At 51.0% G+C, this 23881-nt stretch overlaps 1 protein-coding gene across 1 annotated transcript in view; it reads left to right on the top strand.

The window, feature by feature from the left end:
- The window catches only part of RANBP10 (RAN binding protein 10), a 1189242-nt gene that overhangs the window by 1031520 nt on the left and 133841 nt on the right, over nucleotides 1–23881 (top strand). Inside the window, exon 11 of the mRNA XM_069655248.1 lies at nucleotides 4540–4664. Within this exon, the coding sequence (XP_069511349.1) occupies nucleotides 4540–4664 (125 nt within the window). The remainder of the gene's footprint in view (nucleotides 1–4539; nucleotides 4665–23881) is intronic.

Raw genomic sequence — 23881 nt, 5'->3', positions numbered from 1 at the left:
ATGGTCGTACCGGAGACTAGGCATACGTCCATACTCCTGCCCCTGTCGCAGGGAGAATGGGTATCCCGCTGCAAAACCGCTCTCTATTTTAACCGCTATAACAACCCGAAACATGGGTTCCCCCAACAAGCCCGGCATTTTGCACGGCAACACCGTATCCCTATTCCACTCCCAACCCCCTCCCGCATCATCAACCCCAACTGGACGATGTACCCCTAAAACCATAACCTAGGAACACTCCTGGGGGTGTGAGCTGCACTCGTACGACCGCTGACCCAGGAAGTCTGCACGGCTCCATTCCAACAAACATTTACATTCAGGGCCACCCTGCGGCCTTCAATTTAAAACATTATAGCAGTGTGGCATCAAAAAAAAATATCATCCCGCGGGGTCGTCGGGCTCCACCGTGCCCCCGGGCGGCAGATTCTGGTTCCCGGCCCGATCCCGGGTCGGTAGAGGGATAGAGGCTTCCACGTAGAGCATGGCTTCGGTTGGATTTTCAAAAAAATGAGCCCTGCCTTCATGCTGAAGCCTCATTTTCGCTGGGTAGACAAGGGAGTACGGGACCTGGCGGAGTCTCAGTTGTCTCTTGACAGGCTCATAGGATCTCCTAAGTGATTGCACATTGGTGGAAAAGTGCGGATATGTGTGGATTCTGTTGTTTTCATGGAATAGGGTGCCCTTATCCCTGGATATCCGCAGGATAGCGTCTCTGTCCCTATAATTGAGAAGGCGGGCAATTATTGTACGAGGTGGAGCTCCAGGCCTGGGTGGAGGCGCCGATGTACGGTGTGCTCGCTCCACAAGGAAATGGTCCGAAAAGGAGTCGGAACCCAGGAGTTCCTTCAGAAGGGCCTCTACCTGGCGTTTCATAGACGCCTTGCCAAAGGTTTCAGCCACCCCAACCAGACGGACATTGTTCCTCCTGGAACGGGATTCCAAATCCTCGCATTTGTCAAGGGTTTTCCGGAGGTCCCCTTTCAACTGGGCAATATCGCGGCCATGTTGTTGTATCGAGTCTTCATTGATAGCGATCCTGCCTTCGGCCTCAGTAATCTGTGTGCTTTCCTTGTCCACCCTCGCCTTCAAGGAGCTGATTGTTGCCCCTATGTCATCCAATTTAGTGTTCACCACCAGGAAGCCGTTCTGAGCCATGGCCATCAATCGGTCCACCCTCTCCTCCATTGGCAACTCAGGTTGACTGTCCACTTGCTGCAACGGGGGCGCCGTGGACCCGCTGGGCTGGGAATTGGCAAAGGAGTCCATTGGGCCTGTTTTCTTGGGGCATGCTCCCTTCTGCTCGTATCGGCCCATGTGTAGATTCAAGTAGACCGCGTCTTCCAGCGCCCCAACCCCGTCCGCCCCAACGTATGGTACGGACTCTATACAGGATTGGTAGTGAGCTTAGACCCACTTATCGTGCAGGAGAGGCGTGTAAAGGTTATCGCCCAGGGAGGGCTGTAGCCGGATAAAATGTCCCCTCCTCGGCAGATCCTGTTCGGGGTGTCCACCCTCCTCATGCGTTGCCCCACTTGTTCTTACTTGTTTTAACGTCCGTCCACACGTGGAGGGGCACTCCACCAGCAGGAGATATCAGGGGAGCCAAGGGCGGCTCCGCAGGCAAGGGAGTCGGATCAACAGTGGCCCGCGTAGCACGGCGGCTGCACACCACGCGGCCGTTGGCGGGAGACCACCGCGTTCGCCGTGCCCAGCACGCGGTTGCGATATATACCGACGTGGCACCCTCACATTAGCCGGCAGCGATGGTCTGTTCACCTCCAGGAGTTTGGTCGAAGCGCGGCCTCTCCAACTCGATCCGGCCCCTCTCCCCGCGGCTCCAGGGGAAGATCGCCCGGAACTCGCGGGCGGCCAATGTCCCAGCCTCCGTCCGCAGGATCTTCAGGACGGTGTAACTTCAACGCGGTCCGGCGGAGCGGCCCAAATTCTTCCCAGTATGTGCCCACAGTCTTACGCCACAGATCGACGCGCTTCGTTTGTTCCGTGGGCGGCCCTGAGAGAGGATGCATATCTTGAAGGATTTATAGAAGCCGGAGCTCTGGAACTAGGCGGCCATCTTAGATGTGCGCAACAGCGCCCCCTAAGATTTCAAGCTTTTAAGTATTCTCTATTTAATATTCCGGTGGTAGAAATAAAGTAGGCAAATCATTTTGATTCAAGTTGCTAGAATGTTCGCCCTATTCTAAAATATTATGGTCAGTTTCCTAGTTTCCAGAGATTAAGACCCTGCAGAAAAGAGTTACTCTAGTTGGTGGATATTTGGATTTGGCCCCACCAATACCTTTTAGGGCAGTTATGCCTATCAATATCCTTTCAAGAGAAGACCCAATAAAAGAGGTTGGGTCCTTTCTGTCAACTGGGACACGGTCTGTGACCACTTTTCCAGAAACTAGCAATTGTAAGTCTTGTTAACTCACTTAACAACTTCAGTGCACTAGTTTGACCCTGCTGGGCTATAATAGAAGGTGGTTTGTAGGCAGAGAATATTTTAAATGAGAAAAGCATTAAAGCAAAGCACTGTTGGTTTTGTTAAACCAATTGTTAAAGGCTAGAATTGTGTGGTGTTGGCTGAGTGCCATGGGGACAGGAGATATGATGTGGATATTCTGCATGGGAGAATGTGTGTAATACATGATTGGTCCCGGCTAATTTAGTGGTGAGGATATTGCACGCTTTAGGCACATGGAGCTTTCAGCAGAGTGGACAGTGGTGATGCTACCCCAGTCTCTTAATCCAATATACCAATCAATAGTGATCGCCCTGCTCTTTCCCTGATATAGCATTTAGCTTAAAGGACACTTGTAACAGTGCTCTCAATTCTGATGTGCTCCATGTAGGAAACAGTAAGTAGTAATGCACTCTTAACCCTCTGGATGTGTTTCTTGTGCTATTGTGAGATTGCTAGGACTATGCATCCCATAGTCCTTTTATCAATGGACCCTCCCAGGTCCAACTTGGGTCCTTCCTATCAACTATCTTCCGCTCTACCTGTGGTGTTTCCCTCGCGGTCTAACCTCTTGCCCTGGCTTTTCAACCAATACCTGGCAACTCTTGCCCACTGCATTGCCATTTTCTGCTCATATTTCCAGTGCTATGCTGACAACACAACTTATTTTTAGGCTGCCCTCGGCCACCTCCTGTCCCTCTCTCATCGCCTAATTGCCATTCAAGATTGGTGTGCCGCCAATGATCTTTGTCTGAAAGCCAGGAAGACGGAGATCCTCCTCATCGGCACACCTTCACCATCCTGTCCCCCTCACTCTCTGGCCGGCCTCCCATGGCCGGCCTCCTACCCCCCACCTGCGAGGCTAAGTACCTCAGGGTCATCTTTGACGCCACGCTTTCCTTCTCGACCCACATCTGTCTCTAAAAAGTCAAACCTCCTCCTCAGAGGTACTCTGCCTTTCCTCTCCTTCCCCCAGAAGCTTATGGTCTCCCAAGCTCTGGTTCTCTCTAGGTTGGGCTATTGTAACAGCCTGTTCCTAAATCAACCTGTCTCTACTCTCCGCCCTCTGCAACTAATCCAGAACAGGACTGTAAGACTCGTCCTTGGCCTCAAGCCCTGGGATCGTATCTGTCCAGCTCTGAAATCTCTCCATTGGCTCCCAGTGGATGCACGGATTGAATTAAAAACCCTCTGCATTGTCCACAAGGCGTTCTGGGGCCTGGTTCCAAAATACTTTCAGCTTTCCCTCCGCAAATACCTCCCCTCTCGGGTTCTTCGCTACTTTACCTCTAACTCCCTCGGGGTCAGTCATTTTTCAAAAAAACGAGCTGGGGGTAGATCTGTCTTCGGCTGGGGCCTCCCTCTGGAACAGCCTCCCTGCCACTCTAAAACGTGAGGAAAACCATCTCCGGTTCCGGAAGAACCTCAAGACCTTCCTCTTTGCTTCTGCCTTCGCTCCCCCTCTCCCCTGCTGATCTGTTTTCTTGGCAATGTGCACCTGGCCACACTGTCCTCCAGGCCCAGGTACCTGCTCACCCTGCCACCCTCACGCACTGCCTCCGGGCCACCCCTTGCACTGGGGTCTGTATCTGTACCCGTACAGTCCCCCACCCTTTTTCTTCCTGCACTTATCAGACCTACCCTGTCTGCTGCCTTAAACCCAGCCCTTCCTAGTTGCTGGCTGCACTACCACTGCTTGTATCCTTTATTATTTATTTATTATGTTTCTCCTTTGCTCCGCACTTTCCACTTCTCCCGCCCTTCCATGCACTTTTCCCCTCTCCCATGCACTTTTCCCCTCTCCCATGCACTTGCGCATTCTCAATGTCACTGGGCCTAGTAAGATCACTGTTTTGTTCTCCCCTGTTCCCCTCCCTTGCCTTGTTGCGCTCTGAAACACTTGTGTATGAGCGCAATAGAAATAAAATATCAATGTGGTTGGTCCAAAAGATTAATCTCGCAATCTAAATCAGTTTTTAGCCTAAGAACTAATGGACCACTTTATGCTTTGGCACACTGTGTCCTATTGTTTTTGACATAAATAGTGTGTTTTTTCTCTTGTCTGTCTCGTTTAGCGACAGTGAAATGGAGATGGAGGCAGAGCATTACCCCAATGGCGTCCTGGAAAACACTTCCTCCAGAATCATGAATGGCACATATAAGCACGAAGAAATCCTGCAGACGGAGGAAGCCAGCATGGGTAGGTTCTTGTTGTTCAGCCATTGTGTTGCTGCTGCATTTGGGAAATGTAGCAGTCTACCCTGGAAAAAACCAATGAGCATTTGGAACATGTTTGTTAGAAGCTTATTTTGTATAATTTTAAACAGCTATCGAGCTTAAGAGCCTGCTCTCCCTATACACTGTTTTGGATTTTACAGCAACTTTTGATTGGCTGGATTGAGGAAATCTGTGGGTAAAGCGACGTGCATAGGGCATAGATGAAGGACTTGAAATGATTTTGCTCCATACACATACAGCGATATAGGTCAGACTAAACCGTGGAGGAATTTTTATGAAACTTATCCGTTCTGCAGCATGGAGTCTGGCAGGGATTCACATGCTCATGAATAACTAATATACTCTGACGTCCCTTCCCCTTTCCTCCATACTGTATGGGCGTCCCTTCAAAGGGACAGGAGACTGAACCTTTTTCACCAGAAAAAACCTTCTTCCCCTTTAAATCTAGAGGCGCGCGGGGTTGCAGCCCAGGGAGCACGCGCCACCCCGACCTCTGGCGCCACACCCCAGTCCCCTTTTCCGCATCGACTGGAATGGGCCGAATTCACCAGCGCTCCTGGGTTTGGCTTGAGCCATGTAATTCCATGCGCAGATACTTCTTTGTCTTATCTATCATTCAGGTACTCGGTCCTCAGGCGTCGCGCTCCTCCCTGGCGCATGTCGACTTGTACAGGGTTCAGCAGGTTTCCATCCTGCAACGGGCTGTTCCCAACGTCAGACCCCCACGCCCTCTGCCTATGTTGCCTTGGCACAGACCACGGTTGGCAATCATGTCCGGCGTGTGACTCGCTGTCCTCGAAGGCGCTGAAGAACAGACTAGCCAGGTGAAGGGAGCTCTTCTAGAAGTCTCCTCCAGAGGATCTCAAGAATTTTGTGAAGCATCGTCCAAGGTAGGGCCGATATTTTCCAGCACACCCCGCAAGGGAGACTCCGACTCTGCTGCGCGGGACAGACCTGCCAGGTCCTTCCACCGGCACGTGTACCGAAGCTGCTACAGCTACCGGCCTTCGGGTGAAGGGGTCCTCGGATCCTCCCGGACGCAGTGTCGAGGGACCGGAAGGTTCTTGTACTGGGCCTACACCCAAGGGGCTGCGCCATTTTACCGGCAATACGTCCGAGGGGCTACGCCCGAATACCGGCAATACGTCCGATGGGGCACCTAAACGCAGCTCTACCGACCCCCAGGTCGAGGGTGTCACACCTACCGGGCCGAGACCCGAGGAGCAGGGTAGGCCTTGTGATCCACACGTGAGTGTCTTGGACGAGGCCCGACCGAAATGGCTGCCATGCCAGACAGGAGCACCCGCCGGACGCCATTCCACGAATTTGGCGAAGAACGAGTGTCAAGGTGGGACTGGTCGCAACCAGGTACGTGGCCTACAGTATACCCTTCATATGCGCCGGGCAACTTTCCCATGTGTCCATACGGACTGGGTACACAGCAGCTCCAGCAGTCTCCCGCTACCCCGTCGGTACCCCCTGCCACCTCTTCAGCCAGGGAGGAGGTGCTCTTCGACAAATTCCTCGGCCTAATGAGGTCTCCACAGATGGGGGTTATCATCAAGGACGCAGTCAGGGAAGTCCCCGCCATGCTAGCTGCACCACAGACTCCTCCATCGGGCTCCCTGACCCCGGTGCAGCCGCCTCCTCTGGCTCCACAGCCAACTCTGCAACTTCCGCCACCTCCTCAGCCTCTGGCTGCAGTTGCTGTACCCCAGCCTCCAGCGCCATCTACCCCTCCTCCGCAAGATCCTCCGGATCCGCAGGACACGGACGAGGAGGATGAGGATCCGGATACGCCATCCTCAGCCAGGGCCTTTCATGATGAAAGTCTTGCTGGCCTGGCAGAGTACCTAGGCCTCCCTCAGCCCGAGGTCGAACAGCCAGCACAGGGGGTTCTGGCTGAAGTCCTCACGAGACGCCCCTCTGCCAGCACGGGGATTCCACTGCAAACCAATGTGGTCTCCCTGGCCAAGAAGGGTTGGCTCAAGCCCCACTCAGTCCAGCCGGTCAACCGATGCCTGGACGCCAAGTACAGGCAGATGGAGGGGGACACACTCTTGCTCTTGACCCATCCTCAGCCACACTCCTCGGTGATCGCTGCAGAGTCACTTTACTCTAAGCCTCAGTCGTCCTCCGCATCCTCCTCTGCGGCGCTGCTAGGCAAGGAGGAGAACATCTTGGAGGCTTACGGCAAGAAGATCTACTCCACCTCCTTACACTTGCGTCAGGCCAACGCAGATGCCATGCTGGCTGCCGCCAACCAACGGTTATGGTGGGAAATTGCGGACTTCGTCCCGGAACTCCACTCCCAATGCTAATCACGCTTTAAGGCGGGTCTAGTGGAGGCCAAGCTTGTGGCGCATAACCTCATGGAATCCACAATGGCGCATATCGATACCTCCGGACATTTCATTTGCATTGCCACGGACATGAGGTGCACAGCCTGGCTCTGGGCGTCGAAATTAAACCCGGACTTCCACGAGCGCATTCTAGATCTACCGTTCGAGGGTGAGGGGGGGGACCTCTTCCACTCCTCTACGGATGAAGAGCTGGACAAAAAGAACAGCTCACAAGCGGCAAAGACCACGCCCAAATCTTACACCCAATTTCAGCAGCTCTCAGAAAAGGGTTGTACATATGGAGGATTCCACGGCTTCCAGGAACGCAGATCCAGGCAGCCGAACCGCTTGCTGTCTCGGAACCGGCGCAAACAAAAAAGGGGGGGGGGCAAGAGCTTTTTCCAGTCCCCCTCCTCAGCCTCTGAGGGAAAGAAGGCATGACACGCCCCTTCAGGTTCACGTGTCTCCGGTGGGGGGCAGGCTTGCTCTCCACGCACATTTCTGGTGCCAGAATTTCACTGACCCCTGGATCCTCTCCATAGTATCCACAGGGTACCGCCTTCCTATCCCGGCCTCTCCTCCCTCGTCCCCTCCACTCCCGCAGGTTAGGACAACAACACTTCTGGCGGAGATCTGGTCACTCGTAGAGTGCCAGGCAGTGGAGGAAGTTCCAGCCTCCCCGCGAGACTTTGGCTTCTACTCCAGGATTTTCGCCATTCAGAAGAACCAGGCGGGCCTGAGAGTTGTGCTGGACCTTTCCACCCTCAACCTCTCCTTACCCCAGCAAAAATTCAAGATGGTTACGCCAGCTTTTGTAGCGGAGACATTGGACAAAGGAGACTGGATGTGCTCCCTGGACCTGACGGACGCGTACCTACAGGCCCCATTTTGGCAGCCCCATCGTTCTTTCCTACGGTTCAGGATGATGGGCTACCATTTCCAATACAAGGTCCTTCCGTTTCGCCTCTAACTGGCCCTCAGGGTCTTCACCAGACTCATGAACGCTGTAGCGGCCCTCAGAGCGCAGGGCATCCACATCTACCCATACCTCAATGACTGGCTCGTCAGGACTACTTCTCCGCAAGCGATTCACCACTCTTCCCAGGCCCTCGTGAACACACTGCACGGCCTGGGCTTTTTCGCTCAGCCTCAAGAAGTCACAGCTGCCCCCTACGAAGTCTGACATTCCTGGGTCTCATTTGGGACACATGCTCCGAGTGGGTTTTCCTGTTGGAGGACAAGATCTCGGCCAACAAGAGGGCCTCTCCCCACTTCCTCAGCAGAGAGGTGCCCTCGGCGGCATGGTGGTACCAACATCTCCGGGGTCTGCTAGTGATGCTTCTGCTAGCCGTGCCGCACAGGAGACTAAGGATGAGAAGGATTCAGCTGCACTTCGTGGCCTCATGGAATCGGGAGCGTGGCTCTCAATCCGAGATGATCAGTGTTCCTCCATCGCTCCAACCGGACCTATCTTTGCAGTCTATGGACTGCAACCTACGAACGGGCAAGCCCTTTCAGCCGCCCTCCGCAGGCCACCATCACCAGACTCCTCGCTCGAGGGCTGGAGAGCCACCCTGGATGCTCTCGGTCCACGGCACCTGGACTCGGCAGGAGCAGGAATACCACATCAATTGGCTGGAGCTGAACGCCATCTGGCTAACGCTGAGAGCATTCCTACCGCTTCTCAAGCACAAGGTGGTCCTCATCCAGACAACTCGACCAGCATGTACTACGTCAACAAGCAGGGAGGCACCAGGTCCCCCCCCTCCATCAGTGCAGACTGGCGATCAGCATGTGGGCATGGGCCCTGGAAAATGGCATCTACCTCAGAGCAGTCCACCTCCCGGGCGAATTCAACCTGGAAGCGGACAGGCTCAGCGGGGTGGGAGCGGACAATTACAAGGGGCAGCTAAAAAACCTTGTTATTCAGGAGATCTTCAACAGGTGGGGTCACCCCCACATGTATCTCTTTGCCACCTGGCACAACAAGAAGTATCCACAGTTTGCATCCTGGGAAGGTCAGAGCCCTGCTCTATGGGCGACACATTTCACCTCCAGTGGACCGGCATGAAAGCCTACGCCTTTCCACCCACTCCTCAGATCCAAAGAGTAATTTGCTAGATCAAGGAGTCTCACCGACTCTTCATCCGGATTGCTTCATGGTGGCCGGCCAGGCCATGGTTTTCGGAGCTACTCAGCCTCTCTTAGGTGCCCCCGATACACCTCCCGAAGGGCCCAGCACATCTTCTGACGCAGCAGGGGGGGGAGAATCATCCACCCTGCGCCAGGGAAATTAGCCCTCACAGCGTGGTACCTGAGCAGGTAACGCTTCGGCACCTAAGCCTCTCACAGGCCAATCTGGAGATCATACAGGGCGCCAGGAGCAAAGCCACCAGGGCCCAGTACAAAAGCAAATGGACCAGATTCTGCCGCTGGGCAGACATCAAGGGAAATGACCCCTTGGCTTGCACCTTGGACGACGTGCTCTCCTTTTCGGCGCACTTAGCTCATTCAGGCGTGCAGGTGGATACCTGCCGCACATAGCTTGCAGCCATTGGGGCGCACAGGAACTCGCAGGAAGGCATTTTTTCCTCTTCCAACCCTATCGTCAAACATCTGATGGGTCTCGCCTGTCAAGAGACTGCACCCGGTCTGGGACCTCAACATGGTCTTTGGCACAGTGGCACACAAAGCATTCGGGCCAGTGGCGTCCGTGGACGTCAGGATGGTCACCATCAAGACGGCCTTACTAGTCGGCCTTACCTCGGCTCGTAGAGTCAGCGAGATCCAGGCGCTAGTCGCCTCTGAACCATATACCATCTTTCACAGGGACAAGGTAGTCATGCGGACACACCTGGCTTTTCTGCCCAAGGTTCTGTCAGCTTTCCACCTTAACGTGGAAATAGTCCTTCCTACGTGTCCCGATCCTAAGGACGAAGCACAAAGGGTGCTGCATTGCCTGAATGTCAAGCGTGCTCTGAAATTCTACTTGGACAGAACCAAGGGCTTCCGCAGGTCAGACAGCCCTGTTCGTCACTTTTGGAGGCTCAAGACCAGGCTATCGGGCTTCTAAGGCCTCCATATCCCGCTGGTTGGTCTCTGACATCAAAGAAGCCTACGAGGGCCAGCACAAGCCACCTACGGCCAACATGCATGCCCACGCAGTCAAGGCAACAGCCGTCACATTCCAACGCCATATCCCTTGGCAAGTCATAAGCAGGGCAGCCACTTGGGCCTTTCCCTCCGCTTTTTGCAAGCATTACTGTTTGGATGCCAGCTCTAGATCTGATGCGGCTTTCAGGCAGGCGGTTCTCAGGAACCAATTTGCTTAAGGAGGGTCTCCTCTCCACCCTGGGGCTACAATTGGTTGTAATCGGCCATATAGTATGGAGAAAAGGGGACGGGACCTAAGGGTAATTATAAGTTACTCACCGAAGTGACTAACGTACTCTTAGTCCATAGTCCCATTTCCTCCATACATCCCACCAACCTCCCCCCCAATAATACTGGTGTCATTAGGCAGCATTAATCTATTGTCGACGCGTCAGTGGGGACTGGGGTGTCGCGCCGGAGGGCGGGGTCAGGGCGGCGTGTGCTCCCTGCACCGTGCGTCTCTAGATTTAAAGGGGAAGAATGTTTTTTCTGGTGAAAAAGGTTCCGACTCTCATCCCTTGGAAGGGACGCCCATACAGTATGGAGGAAAAGGGACTATGGACTAAGAGTACGTTAGTCACTACAGTGAGTAACTTATAATTTCCCTGTCGTCCGGCTCGGAATCCTCGGTAAAAGATAAACAGTTTCAGTTTCACTTAAAAACTGTATTTCACCTTTAAACCAATCACTGTCCTCTGGGTCATACTGCCCCCATCCAATGACAGTCCTCTCCCTAAGCCCCTCCCCTGCCAGCCATCTTCAGATTTTTACTGCACGCTTCAGTGTTGGGAGTCCTTGAGTTTTCTCTGCGAGCTACTTCTATGTTTTTTGTCTTTTGGACAGAAAAGGTCCTATTTTTGTTCTGAGAGGGCCCATGTTTGTTTGTTCATTTCTAATGCGCACAAGACTCTTCTCCATCTGCCGACGGCGGGGATCCGTTGTCGGTGAATTTCAGCCCCTCAAGGGCGAAGATTGTCCGTTTCAAGAAGGCCATCAGGCCTATTTAGCGCCCTCCGACCATGACTGAGGCGAAGGAAGGAACGATCCCTCTTCAAGTTCTGCACCAAGTGCGGGCTACGGAATGTTTGTTGAAGACACGCACCTGCAATGCCTCTACTGCCTGCATCCAGAGCACAAGGATGGAGAATGCGACATATGCCTCATTTTCTCCAAGAAGACGAAGGACAGGCACAGTGGACTGGCGGCGTGGCTTAACGCCAAGGCCTCTTCCCTGTGCTCCGAGCAGGGCCATGCCTCAACCAGGACCGGCTGGTCTGAGGAGCGGTCTTCTAAGTCCTTTGAGAGAGCCTCATCCGTGGGGCCAAGAACCACAAGTATGGGTCCACCGGGGTCCCCACAGGTCCCAGGGTGGACAGGGCGTGATCCACATCACCCTCCGCCTTGCCTCCATTGCCAGCCACAATCAAACTCCTCCTTGAAAAGGAAATAGTTCATCCCGGCTAAACTGCAGGAGAAGCCAGAGAAGCTGCGGACAGAGGAGAAGGATGAACAGCCCAAGAAAGCCCAATTGACACAGGATACGAGTTTGTTGACAATAGTTGGGGACTGCTGCTCTCACTAACGCTAAGGGGGCTGACCTGGTGATGGTAGCCCCGCAGCGCAGACGATATCCATGCCCCTGAGGCACGATACCTCTGCAGTGACTTTGGCGGCACGCAGTAGCAGGGGACATCGCCTCATAACCCGGATCCAGCCCTTCAAGGTGGGAAGGGGGGGGGGGGCAAGAAGGCCCCAGATCAGTCCCAGGCCGCGTCCCAAAACATGGAAGTTTTGTCCACGGACGAGGGCCTGGAGTCCTTAGACACGGTCCATGAGGACGTGGAAGAGGAAGATGGCATGGAGCCTAGTGCTCTGATCACGCCAGCTCAGCTGAGGGATGTTTGTCTGGACATCCTGTCGACCCTCCACACCTTGGTGTTGGAGGTCCAGAAGAGGATGCCACAGGGCCTCGATCAGCCACCAGCGAAGGTGAGGAAGCATCATCCGATGCCTCCATTTCATCCTTCACATTCGCTTCAGGTCCCGTCTCCTCCAGCAGACACAGGGATGGATACGGCCATGATGGACAATGATATCGTCGCAGCGAGAGGCGGGTCTCTGCAGCCTAGGGCGTCCCCACCGGATGAGATGGGGTCGTTCCATTCCTTGATCGCCAGAGCCTCAGAGCTATTCCAGCTTGTGCCTGAAGAAACCAGTAAGGAGTTTTTTTTTTTTTGGCACCAGACGCATGAGGCCAAGAGGAAGACAATCGTGACGGTGCACCCTCTGGACTATGTGGAGTGCCTGGCCCTCTTGAAGAACCCTTGCACAGCTCTGGCCAAACTGAATAGGCTGAAGTAGTAGTACCGGGTGTCAGAATCCACACCAAAGTGCCTGCGGTTGCAACCATTGCCGGATTTGGTGGTTTCAGCGGCCGCGAGGAAACTGTTTGCTCACCCGTCCTCGTCTTCTGTCCCTCCTGACGGCAAGGGGAAGAAGGTGGATGCCCTGGGAAGGAAGGTGATTTACATCGCGGCGTCCACCATCAAGGCGGCCAACGCACTGGCGATCCCAGGTATGACAGGGAGTTGTGGTACAAGCTGGGGCTGATTTTGGAGTTCCTCTCTGACGATAAGATAGAGGAAATCACTCTCTTGCAGGAAGGGGAGGAAGCGTTGGATCACGCCATCACAGTGGCGCTGGACATTGCTGAAACAGGCTTCTGGAAGATGGGGAATGGTGTCTTCCTTTGTTGCCAAAGCTTGATGAAGGCCACGAATTTCCGCCAGGAGGTCAAAGCGAAGGTACTGGATAGGCCTTTGGCCAGAAATAACCTTTTCGGAAAGGTAGTCCGAGTTCTTAGAGGCTATGAAGGCGGATAAGGAGACTGCCCGTTCCCAGGGCACCCTCCAGCAGCACTGCTCTTTTTGCTCCTCCAGAGGAAAGTTGAGCGGGTCTTCAAAATGTTTCTCCTCACCGTAACATCCGCCTTCCAGATCCACGACTCGGGAAGCCTACAGAGGCCGTTCCGAAGCCTATGGCGGAGGACAGCAGCGTCGCCCGCAAGGCAGGACACTGCAGCAAGCCTGAACCGGCCAGGACGTCGGACCCCCACCCGTGCATCCAGGTGGGAGGCTGGCTAGGTTCGTCGGTGAGTGGGAAAAGATCACCAGCGGCAGATGGGTGCTGGACGCTCTCGCCCAAGCACATACCCTGGAGTTAAAGCGCAGGTATCTGCGGATCCCTCCGGTGGCCGGTCAGGAGCAACACATCCCTCAGCTCTTGTAGGAGGTACGGGCTATGCTTCAAAAAGGGGCGACAGAGCTAATTCCCCCAGCAACTCCATGTCCCTGCAGTCTATTCCAGATACTTTTGGGTTAGAAAGAAGACTGGAGGCCCATTCTACACTTGGGACGTCTGAACAAATATCTCCAGTCCCAAAAATTCAGGATGGTCACATTGCAACACGTGCTCGGCTAATTGGAAAAAGGAGACTTCTTGACTACGCTGCATCTGTAGGACGCCTACTTCCATGTCCCCGTTCACACGAAACACCAAAAGTTTCTATGATTCGTAGTGCAGGGACAGCACTACCAGTTCAAGGCCCTACCTTTCGGATTGAAGTCTGCCCTAGAGCTTTTACAAAGTGCCTGGCACTGGCTGTGGCCCATCTGTGTCTACGGGTATGCGCTTATACCCGTACCTTGACTACTGGGTCATCTGGGCCCACTTTTGAGAGTTTGCCCTTCGGGCACACAGAGGCGACTGTCCAGCTGCTGATGGATCTAGGATTCTGCATCAACTATCCAAAGTGCTGCTTGACACCATTGCAGAATGTGCTGTTCCTAGTAGCCAGGCTCAATACGGTGTCCTGCCTGGCGTCACCCTCCGAGGAGAGGGTAGCGGCCATTCAAGGGAAGGTGCAGGGGCTGTGGTTTATGAAGATCTCCACAGTGTGAACCATCAAGTCATTGCTCGGCATGATGTCCTGCATCTCCCTTTATCGGGCTCTGCAGGTTACAGATGCAACCTCTTCAGGAGTTCCTGGACGCTCGCTGGATACAGATGTCCGGAAGCTTTGCGGACAAGATCCCGCTCGGCGAGGAGTTCCTTCGAGCGATCAGGTGGTGGGTTGTCTGCTCCAACATCGCCCGGGGCACAGGTTTCAAAGCCCTCAATACCAGAAGATGGTCACCACACACGCTTCCCTGGATGGCTGTGGAGCCTGCACCGGGTGTCTGCACGCCAGAGGCCCGTGGCTGATTTAGGAGAAGGATCTCCATATCAACATCCTGGGACTACAGGCAGTGTTCTGGGCCCTCGAAGCTTTCCTTCTGTCTCTGAAGGGCAAGGTGGTGAGGATCTTCACTGAAGGGCAAGGTGGTGAGGATCTTCACCGCCACAATGTTCTACATCAGGTAGCAGGGGGACACTCGATCCCCAGCGCCCTCCAAGGAAGCGCAGGACTTGTGGCGCTGGGCTGTCGGACAAGAGATGTTCCTCTTCACCTAGCGGGAGTCAAGAACACCATCGCAGATTACCTCAGCAGGAATTTTGCACTTTCGGCAAGACCAGGTGGACTGCGTCTTTGTCAAGTGGGGCAGGCCCTAGATCGATCTGTTTGTGACAGCGAGAACTCCAAATGCCAAAGGTTTGCCAGCAGATTCCACCAACTGAGGAGCCTGGGGGGGACGCGCTCCCATTCCTGTGGGAAGGCCTGTTTCTGTACGTGGTTCCTCCGTAGCTGCTCCTACTCGGTCATCGACACACTCAGACGGTGCCAATGCAGAATGATGCTAATCGGCGTGGCCGAGGCAGATTTAGTAACCGGACCTTCTCAGCCTGCCAGCGTCGCCTCAGTCAAGCTACCAGTGGTTCTGGATCTTCTCGCCAGAGAAGGAGGTGCGATCCTTCACCATGACCCAGAATCGCTGACCCCGAGGGCTTATCCCCTGCAGCCCTTGAGTTTGGAGGATACGAGTTGCCTGCGGACTGTAGGGAGGTCCTTGCCAAGGCCCCGGCGTCTTTGAAGTGCTACTTTCACAAGTGGAAGTGTTTCGCTATGTGGTGCCGGTCTCAGAGAATTAGCCCTCTGAGGGACACGCCCCACAGATCCTTCCATACTTGCTATCCTTGGCCAAGGCCGGACTGGCGCACGCCTCTATCGAGGTACACCTGGTGGCTATCTCCCGCTACACCAGGTCACCAGGAAGATCTTCACTTTGGTCTCACTGACTCAAGGAGTTCCTCACAGGTCTGTTTTGAACTTTCCCTGCGATGAAGGCTCCTGCCCCGGTGTGGGAACTTAAGCAACAAAAGGGTGTTCCCGTGTGTATCGTTTCAGGTTGATTTATACATTTATTCAACATTAAAAAATGCTATATGATTTAATCATCTAATTCGTTGTATACATGGTATATGTTGATATGTATTAAGTCAATACACCACTTCATTGATTTTGGTCTCACTTATCAGCCTCTTTCTGGCATTCAGCCGCCAGTAAAAAAACTGATGATGCTTTCATTGTACTCTACTTCCTAGCCTTTAGGCAACACGCCCTACATAACCTAAATTTGGTTGCCTTTTGGTCACTGGTGAAAATTGATGTGAACTTGAATACACACATTCGTGTTAGCCAGGGCTAGTTAGCAAGCTGGATTGTGCTTCGGCACTTGGATGTTAATTTGTGTTGAAAAAATTCTACAAATCGATATTTGTTTGGGTTCTTCATTTTTTTTACTGTAAATTTCATGTTTGAGCTTTTTTGTCATCCATTTCTGTTGTTGCTCCTCTGTAGCAGTTTGCTGACAACAATCAGCATTGTTTATATATTTTTTCATATCATAGTTCGTCAACGTTGTCTTTTCATTCTGTTCACCTAGAAATGTCTACACACTAATTTATTGTATTATTTGATTTGCTAATAAATGTTAAAAAAAACCTTTTACTCAAACTGTGGTGCATTGACTTAATACATACATATTACACATTTGTACATCTACCATGTATACAACAAATTAGATGATTAAATCATATAGCATGTTTTAATGTTGAATACATTTCTAAATCAACCTGAAACGTTACACACTGGAACACCCTTTTGTTGTGTATGTTTCATTGCTCCTTTTAGCTCCTGCAGTTTATGGAGCTCCCCTTTGTTTTCCCAGGTGTGGGAACTCAACGCGTTGCTGACGGGGGTCCCCTTCGAGCCTATGCATCAAGCCCCTCTCAGGTTCCTCTCGTGGAAAATGGCTTTCCTTGTGGCCATCACCTCTGGCAGGAAGGTAGGTGAGATACAGGCCTTAGGCTGCAAATAGCCATACCTGACTTTCCACAAATCGAAGGTGGTGCTGCAGACGAACCCCCTCTTTTATGCCGAAGGTTCAGTTGGAATTCCACCTCAACGAGCCTTTCTTTTTTTTTTCTTTTTTCAAAGCCTTCGTCACCGGCTGAAAGGGCCATGCTCTTGCTGGATGCTCGTGCCCTGAAGTTCTACATGACACGCACAAAGAGTTTTTGGAAGACTTCTCAACTGTACTTGAACTTTAGTCCTGTGAACCATGGGAAGGCCTTGTCCAAGGCTTCCATCTCAAGGTGGCTCTTATCGGTTGGCGAACCGACTGCTGTCCAGGAGCCCACTTCATCAGGGCGATGGCTGCGACAGCTGCGTTTCTGTCCTGTTGTGCCACTGCTGGACATCTATGTAAAGGTCCACGTACACCTTCACAAAATGATATTGTGTCGACAGGCATTCCAGGGAGGAGTTAAGAGTCGACTAAGCAGTGCTACACAATCTGTTCGCTTGAGGTGAGTGTTCCAGAGGTATGAGTTGATTGCTTCTGTTGAGCCTTGCCGTCTCCCGTGGTTGTGTAATGTTGTACTACTATGTATTCGTTATTCATGAGCATGAGAATCCATGCCAGACCCTATGCTGGAGAAGGAACAAGTTACTTACCTGTATCTGTTATTCTCCAGCATGGGTCTGGCATGGATTCACATGCAAACCCTCCCTCTGTCCCCTGTGCAGCTCTTCTTGGTCATATTGCCGCTTTACATGCTTACTAAGTATGAAAATGGCTGCCAGGGGAAGGGCTTAGGGAGAGGACTGTCATATGGGGCCAGTATGACCCAGAGGACAGTGATTGGTTTAAAGGAGAATTACAGTTTGTAAGTGAAAGTGAAACTGGTTTTCTTTTACAGAGGATTCTCAGCCTGACGACGTGGAATATTTGTAATTCATGAGTATGCAGAGCCATGCCAGGCCCATGCTGGAGAACAATAGTTACAGGTAAGTAGCTTGTTCCTTAATCATGGCCTCTAGTGATGGTGCAATTTAGCACTTTGCTTGTTGAATTTATAGATCACTAATTTAGTAAGAGCCTTATCGGAAACAGCCAACTTCCCTCCTAAATTAGGACCTAGCTACATTTTGTGGCTGGTGTATGCCGATGAATGTCTTGCTTGATGTAACCCACATTGATCTTAAGCACTATCTTATCGCCTTCTGTTGATATTCCATGCACAATTCTTTAAATGTTAACCTTGATAAAATAGAAGGCTCAGATTTTTGAGAACACGGAGAGAGCCATATTCACTTGGGGAAGTGGGGGGGGGGTTGGTTAACATCCTATAAAGCCCCAACTTCTATGAAATATATAGATATATATATATTCTAGTAAAAAAAGACATGATCTCTGACATTTGTTACTTGTATGATTTGCCCAACGAGGACTGATGGCAGCAGTTATTTTGTGCTGTGTTTTTCACTTTTCCCTTGCGCACTTGTGCATTTTACAGCATAATGCCTTACTAAGTACCATATAATTAAAGTGGCCCCACCATGTGTTTTTTGCCCAGTCCTTCAGCCATCTTGTACTTTGGCTTTCTTCCTGCCCTATCAGATCAGGAAATGCCATACATGGTAAGCCCTTTCCCAAGCAAAACCTCTGGTTTCCAGAGCAAAAGAGTGTTATAAGCATCTAGCTAGATGGTGGGGGCCTTGGACTGTCTAGTCCAATCTACACACATGCAAGGCATATATGTGTTGCTGGGCTGATGTCAGGCAAGCAGGTCTCCATAATGGGACCGCTTCTGCCAGTTTGGTTCAAAACTTTACAGTTGGTGTGCTGGGGGCAATCGTGGCTCAAATGTGGGAGACAAGGAGGAGTTCTGCATCTGTTCAGATCTAAGCTTGGAACCAAGACCCCTATGAAGAGTTGAGGACTCGGCGGACTGTTGCAGATATCCAGCATGGCCTCCAGTGAAGCCATGTCTCTCTGGATAGATCTGCAGACCCTCGTCGGTGCTTAGACGCTTGGGCTGGTTATACCAAATGGTCTGGACCCCTGCAAAAAGATTGTGGCCCCCAGGAGTCTTCAGAAGTGTTCCGGAACCATCCGGTGGACTGACCAGCTCCATGTTAGGGCAATGTTGAGATGGATTCTCAGAATCAGCCCTGTGTACAGAGTGAGAGGCCACAGTATTCTGGTGAACAGGGAAAGGCACTAATGTCTAGACAAACTTTCTGGGTAGTGTGACTAAGGAGCAAGGTTTATACTTGAAAATGAGCAGGGTGAAGGGTTCTTTAAGCACACATCGAGCGTTCTTAGTAAGGCAGAATGTATACCAATAGTTATTTATTTAGGCCTTAGATACATTCTTAGTGATTAAAAGCCACAGTTTAGGATACAAACATGTTCACTCACTGTTGGTGTGCTCTAGCTTAGAGCACCAACACTTTACTTTATCTGTTAGACTAATAGGGAGCTACTGTGATATAGCAAAGCCAGTGAGCAAGAACCAAGCTAGAGAACTAATAGGTAGAAAAGAAGGGAGTCAGACACACCATGCACAACCTTCTAAAATAAGGCACTAAACCATAAAAAGTCCTTCCCTAGTTAGAAAAAAAGAGAAACTAGTGCCCATAATCGCAGGTCCCCAAACCTCTACAGAAGGCTAGTAGTCTTGGGCAAAGCTAACAGGCAGTTGGAAGTGTTTCAAAGTAGTAGAAACATTGAAGAAAAGTTCTTAGACTGTCTCCCAGTCCAATACCTTAGGGGATGCCCCGGGGAAGATCCTTCAAACTCCACCGACAGGCAAGGCGGGAGAGGTACAGCAAGGACCTTTCACCTGTTAAACCCTATGGATGTGTGGAGGGTAGGTACAGGTATGTGTACCCATCCTCTGTACTTCAATTCATTTGTGAACCACTGTGGCAGCATCCTAAATTGCTGGACCCCCATGCGCTGTGCCTTGATTCCAATGAAGACCATCACATCTTGTGTCACCTGACTCGCTAGACGTCGCCCGCCTCTCTCCTCCCCGCCAACTGGTACAGCTGTACCCCTCCTCTTTTTCACTCTGTATCCCACCCCCTGATGTGTATCAGTTTTGTTTTATACCTCTGTAAAGCACTCGATTTCTTCTCAAAGCTAAGTCTGCGCTCATTAAAAACCATAATACTGAAGGAGGTTGTGGGTGCAGAGGTCCCGTCAGGATTTAGGTCCGGCTAGTCAACGGTTCTGCACTTTGGTGAAGCGCTTCCTGGGACTGGCAAGTAAGGACCACCATGTTTTTGATTGCCTCATATGACACCCAGACATGATGCACAAGGAGATCAGTGGTTGCCACTTGAAGAAAATAGCGGAAGACAGCCCTCATGGGGACCACAGAAGCTGGTCCTGCAAGTCCCCTATTCATGCTGAAGAGCTGCATCTGCAGGAGCAGGCCACTTGTTAAACAAGTTTATGGCCTGCAAAGTCTGAACACTGACCAGTGCTGCGCGGTTGCAAATGAGGAAGCTGGTCAGCCTACATGGTGGTTCCAGGACAATGCTGAAGGCATCCAAGGGCAGGATCTTCAAGCAGGAGTGGAAACTAGTTGTTCCCACCGATCCAGGGGTAGAAGGCCTTCTGGAGATCAGCAACAGAGTAGGGCTCCACCAGAACCTTTGGAGAAGACAATGCTGATTATCTGTAACAATTAATTCTGGGTTGTCTGCCGGACAGTCTTCTTCGTAGGGGTCTTCGCTCCGGCAACATTCATTTAATTGGCTGCAAAAGTCCTCATTTTTTCAGGATTTGGGCTGAAGTCTACCCCAAACCACCAATAGTAAGGATCTGCACCATTCAAACTGGCAGGAGCTGCCTGATCTTGACAGCCTCCGGCCACATCTGCCAGCAGCTGACACACTTTGCCATAGATATAGATTGGGATCAGATGCTCCCAGCGTGCGCGCACACGTTATAGGGACCAAACGTATCCCTAGTGCACCTTAGTATAAGGTGAAGCGTGCAGTGTAAAATTAACCCAGAACCTCATAATGGAGATCCCAGTTCTCCTGCACTGATAGCCAGAGGGGCTGGCCAGTGCCCCCCAAAACAGACAAACCTTAAGGCAAGGCAAGTGAAGTGGAAAGACTGCACTGTCTTCACTAAAATAGCTACCAACTGGTTTTTAAGTCCTGTGACCAGGCCATTTTATGTTTTGCCATGTACAGCAAGAGCAGCCATTTTCATTTTGGCCATTCGGCCAAGACCCCTATGGAGAATTTCAGCCTGCCGAAGACCAGAAGGCAACCATTGCAGCTGATTAGCAGTGCCTCCAGCCAAATCAGTGGGGCTTCTTTCTCCTGTGCTCCAGAGGGACTTCATTGGTGCTTTGACTCCTGGTCTCGTGGAAACGACCTGGTATGACTCGTGCTTGTGGAATTGTACCTGCTGAGCCTTCGGAAGTGTCCCTGGACCTCTCAGTAGACTGGCCAGCTCTCCCTTAGGCTACCTTGCTGCAGCCAGCACCTTCCCAAGTTCATCCTTGGAACTTGCTGAATCTTTAGCTGTGTAACAGGCCACCTGCTCTTGCAGTTTCAGCCTTCCTGACTGAAGAGAAGCTGTACAGGGCCTGCTCCTTTGTTTGCACTAAGAGTATTGCCTGTCGCTGCCTGGCGTCAGTGACTTCCGCTGTAACCCATCTTCATGACATGGAGGTTTCTTGAGGTCGCCTGATTTGTGGTGGTCTGCATTCTGTCGTGCCAAGGTGGTCCATCTATCTAGTGTTCAGAACGGTATCACCGGAGCCTTGAACCATGGACTAGCCAGACCCAATCCTGAAACAGTGACTTCTGCACCTGCAGACCCTGGGCCTCCCTCCACAGGTTACTGGTCCGCCACTCAAGTGTGCCCTGCAGATTCAGTAATGGCTGAAGTGGTTCCTGAAGAAATCTGTATAAGAGATTTTAGTTTTCATAGTTCTACCCCCCTCCCGCCATAATTTTATGGGTGTGACGTCCTAACCCTATCTCTCCCTTGCCGGACTAAGATTGTTTGTGATCTGGTTAAGAAAGCCCCCCATCTCCCACTCAGACTTCCCCTAGGTGGACTAAGATCAAAAGGACGACATAAGGTGGAGCAGAGCACTGAGGAGTCTATGCAGCAGTTGGATAGGAATGCAGGTGAGGTATTTTGTGTGAGAAAGAGTGGTACCTAGAGGAAAGACTGCAGCTTTGATTGTGAAAGTGCATGAATGGTAGGGGAGGGGGAGGAGGATTTAAGTGTGTAGTAGAAGGGGCTAATATAAGAGGGTAGAAGGTGAAGGGAGAGTGCCTGAAAGTTGTAGATAAAGATCTTGAGTGGAATAGTGATGGGTATAGAGTGGGCGGGAAGGCGGGAGTGAATAGTAAGAGGAGGTGGAAGGTAGTAAAGGTAAGTGGGAGAAGCATGTGAAAAGAGAGGGACAGAGGAGAGTAAGAGGAGATGGGAGAGAGTAGTTGATTAGAAGAGAAGGTGGCAGAGTAGAGGAGAGAGAAAAGGTGGGGGTGGAAGACTAGGGAGAGAAGGAAGAGGAGGGTTATGTGTGATTCTAACAAATGATGAGTATGAATTTACAGTGAAATATATTAATGAAAAATATTTTTTTTAAAACATTTTTTATTAGGAGGTTCCCTAAAACCCTCAATTTCCCAATGTTTTTAAACCCATCTAACCCCCTCCCCACCGGTTTCATCCCCTTACCCAACCCACCCATATATATTTAAAAAGAAAATAAATGATTTCATTGTAAATGTTTTCGTTAATTCATTCGCTGTTTTTCATTCACTATTACGGGATACCAATAGAGAGATGAGTGAGTGAGTCTGAGAAAATGCAGGCACTGTTCACTTCAAAGGCCACTATTTGAGGGAAGCTAGAATAGGGCAACCCTTAGGAAGTCCCTTAGGGCTCAAGATGGATAAGGCCCCCATGTCAGAGGCAAAGTTAAATCGAGGTTACAGATTCTACTGTTCCATATGATTGAGGGAGCCCTGGGGAGATGGAGGAACCAGCTAGAAGAGCTCTCTTTAGTCACGCCATCCAGCAGCCAAAAACATCCCTCAATTAAGTATTTGATAACCCTTGAACCGTTCTTTAGACTTGAGTTTAATGTCATCTGTGACGTTTACAAAATGCAAAAGTGCAAGCAAGAAAAGTATGCAAGTAAAAGGTAACGCAACTTAAAAAAAAAGAAAAATTGCTGCAAAGTACCCCTACTGGAATTCACAGTAAGATGATGGGTGCAACTTCAAAATCAAAAAGGAATTTGCACTGATGTCCATGTGTTGCTCTGAGTCTATGGAAGTGCTTCAGTGCATCAAATGTGGATTTTCCATGGGACAGAGGGGTTGCTTGCGGTAGAAGCTTCAGCTCCTTCAGGCATTTCCTCACCCAGGGGGCTTGGGATTGAAGAGTTTTTCCTTTTTATCCGCCTTCTTGGTTTCTTTGCGAATTTTCTCTCTTCCAAATTGTATCGTGATCAGAAACCAATTTCAGTAAGAACAAAAAAAAAATATACATCAAACTGTGTAATATAGCATGAATTCGCACATCGGATTTATAGGCAAGTATTGATCATTTACTACGTGTCCATTAACTGAAGAAAATATAAATAAATAGTATAGAAACCACCTGTACATAAAGAAGCTCACGCTCCTATTCATGTTTAGTCCACATTCATGTATGCAATATAAACATTGGCATTCGAGTAAGGAGAAACATTTCAGCACCATTGGTCTAAAGTGGATATTCTCCAGCATGGGGTCTGGCATGGACTCACATGCTCATGAATATTCCCCGTCGTCAGGCTGGGAATCCTTGGTAAAGAAAAAATCAGTATCCGTTTCGTTTCTGATCTGTCTTTCTTAGTAGTAACCAATCACTGATCTCTGGGTCATACTGCCCCCAGCCAATGACTGCCCTCTCCCTAAGCCCTGCCTCTGGCAGACATCCTCAGATTTTTACCGCACGCTCAAGTGTTGGGAGTCCTCGTGTTTTAGCTCTCGAATTTTTTGCTGCGTTTTCACGCTTTTTCAGGAGATTTTCTATTTTTTTTGGTTTAATCGAGCCTCAAGCTCCACCGTTTCTACTTCCGACAACGGGGACCCGTTTCGGAATTCTTCTACACCCCTCAAGGGTGAAGTTTTCGTTGAGTTTACAATTCTTGGAGGATTCCGGAAGATCTGCGGCCTTCTTCAACAAACATGGCCCAGGACAAGGGAAGCTTGACACACGGATCCAAACTGTTCAGGTGCTGCCCTGGAAGCGGATTGCAAAACGTTTTCAAGGAGGACGAGCATTCGCAATGTCTCTACTGCCTTCATGAGGACAAGATGCACGTGGAGAAGGACTGTGCGTTCTGCAAGAACCTTTCGGAA

The sequence above is a fragment of the Ambystoma mexicanum genome, chromosome 1p (genome assembly GCF_040938575.1).
Source record: "Ambystoma mexicanum isolate Mex_15411 chromosome 1p, UKY_AmexF1_1, whole genome shotgun sequence".
Lineage (NCBI taxonomy): Eukaryota > Metazoa > Chordata > Amphibia > Caudata > Ambystomatidae > Ambystoma > Ambystoma mexicanum.
Note: the sequence above shows the minus strand (reverse complement) of the source record. Positions and strands in the feature narration are given on the sequence as shown.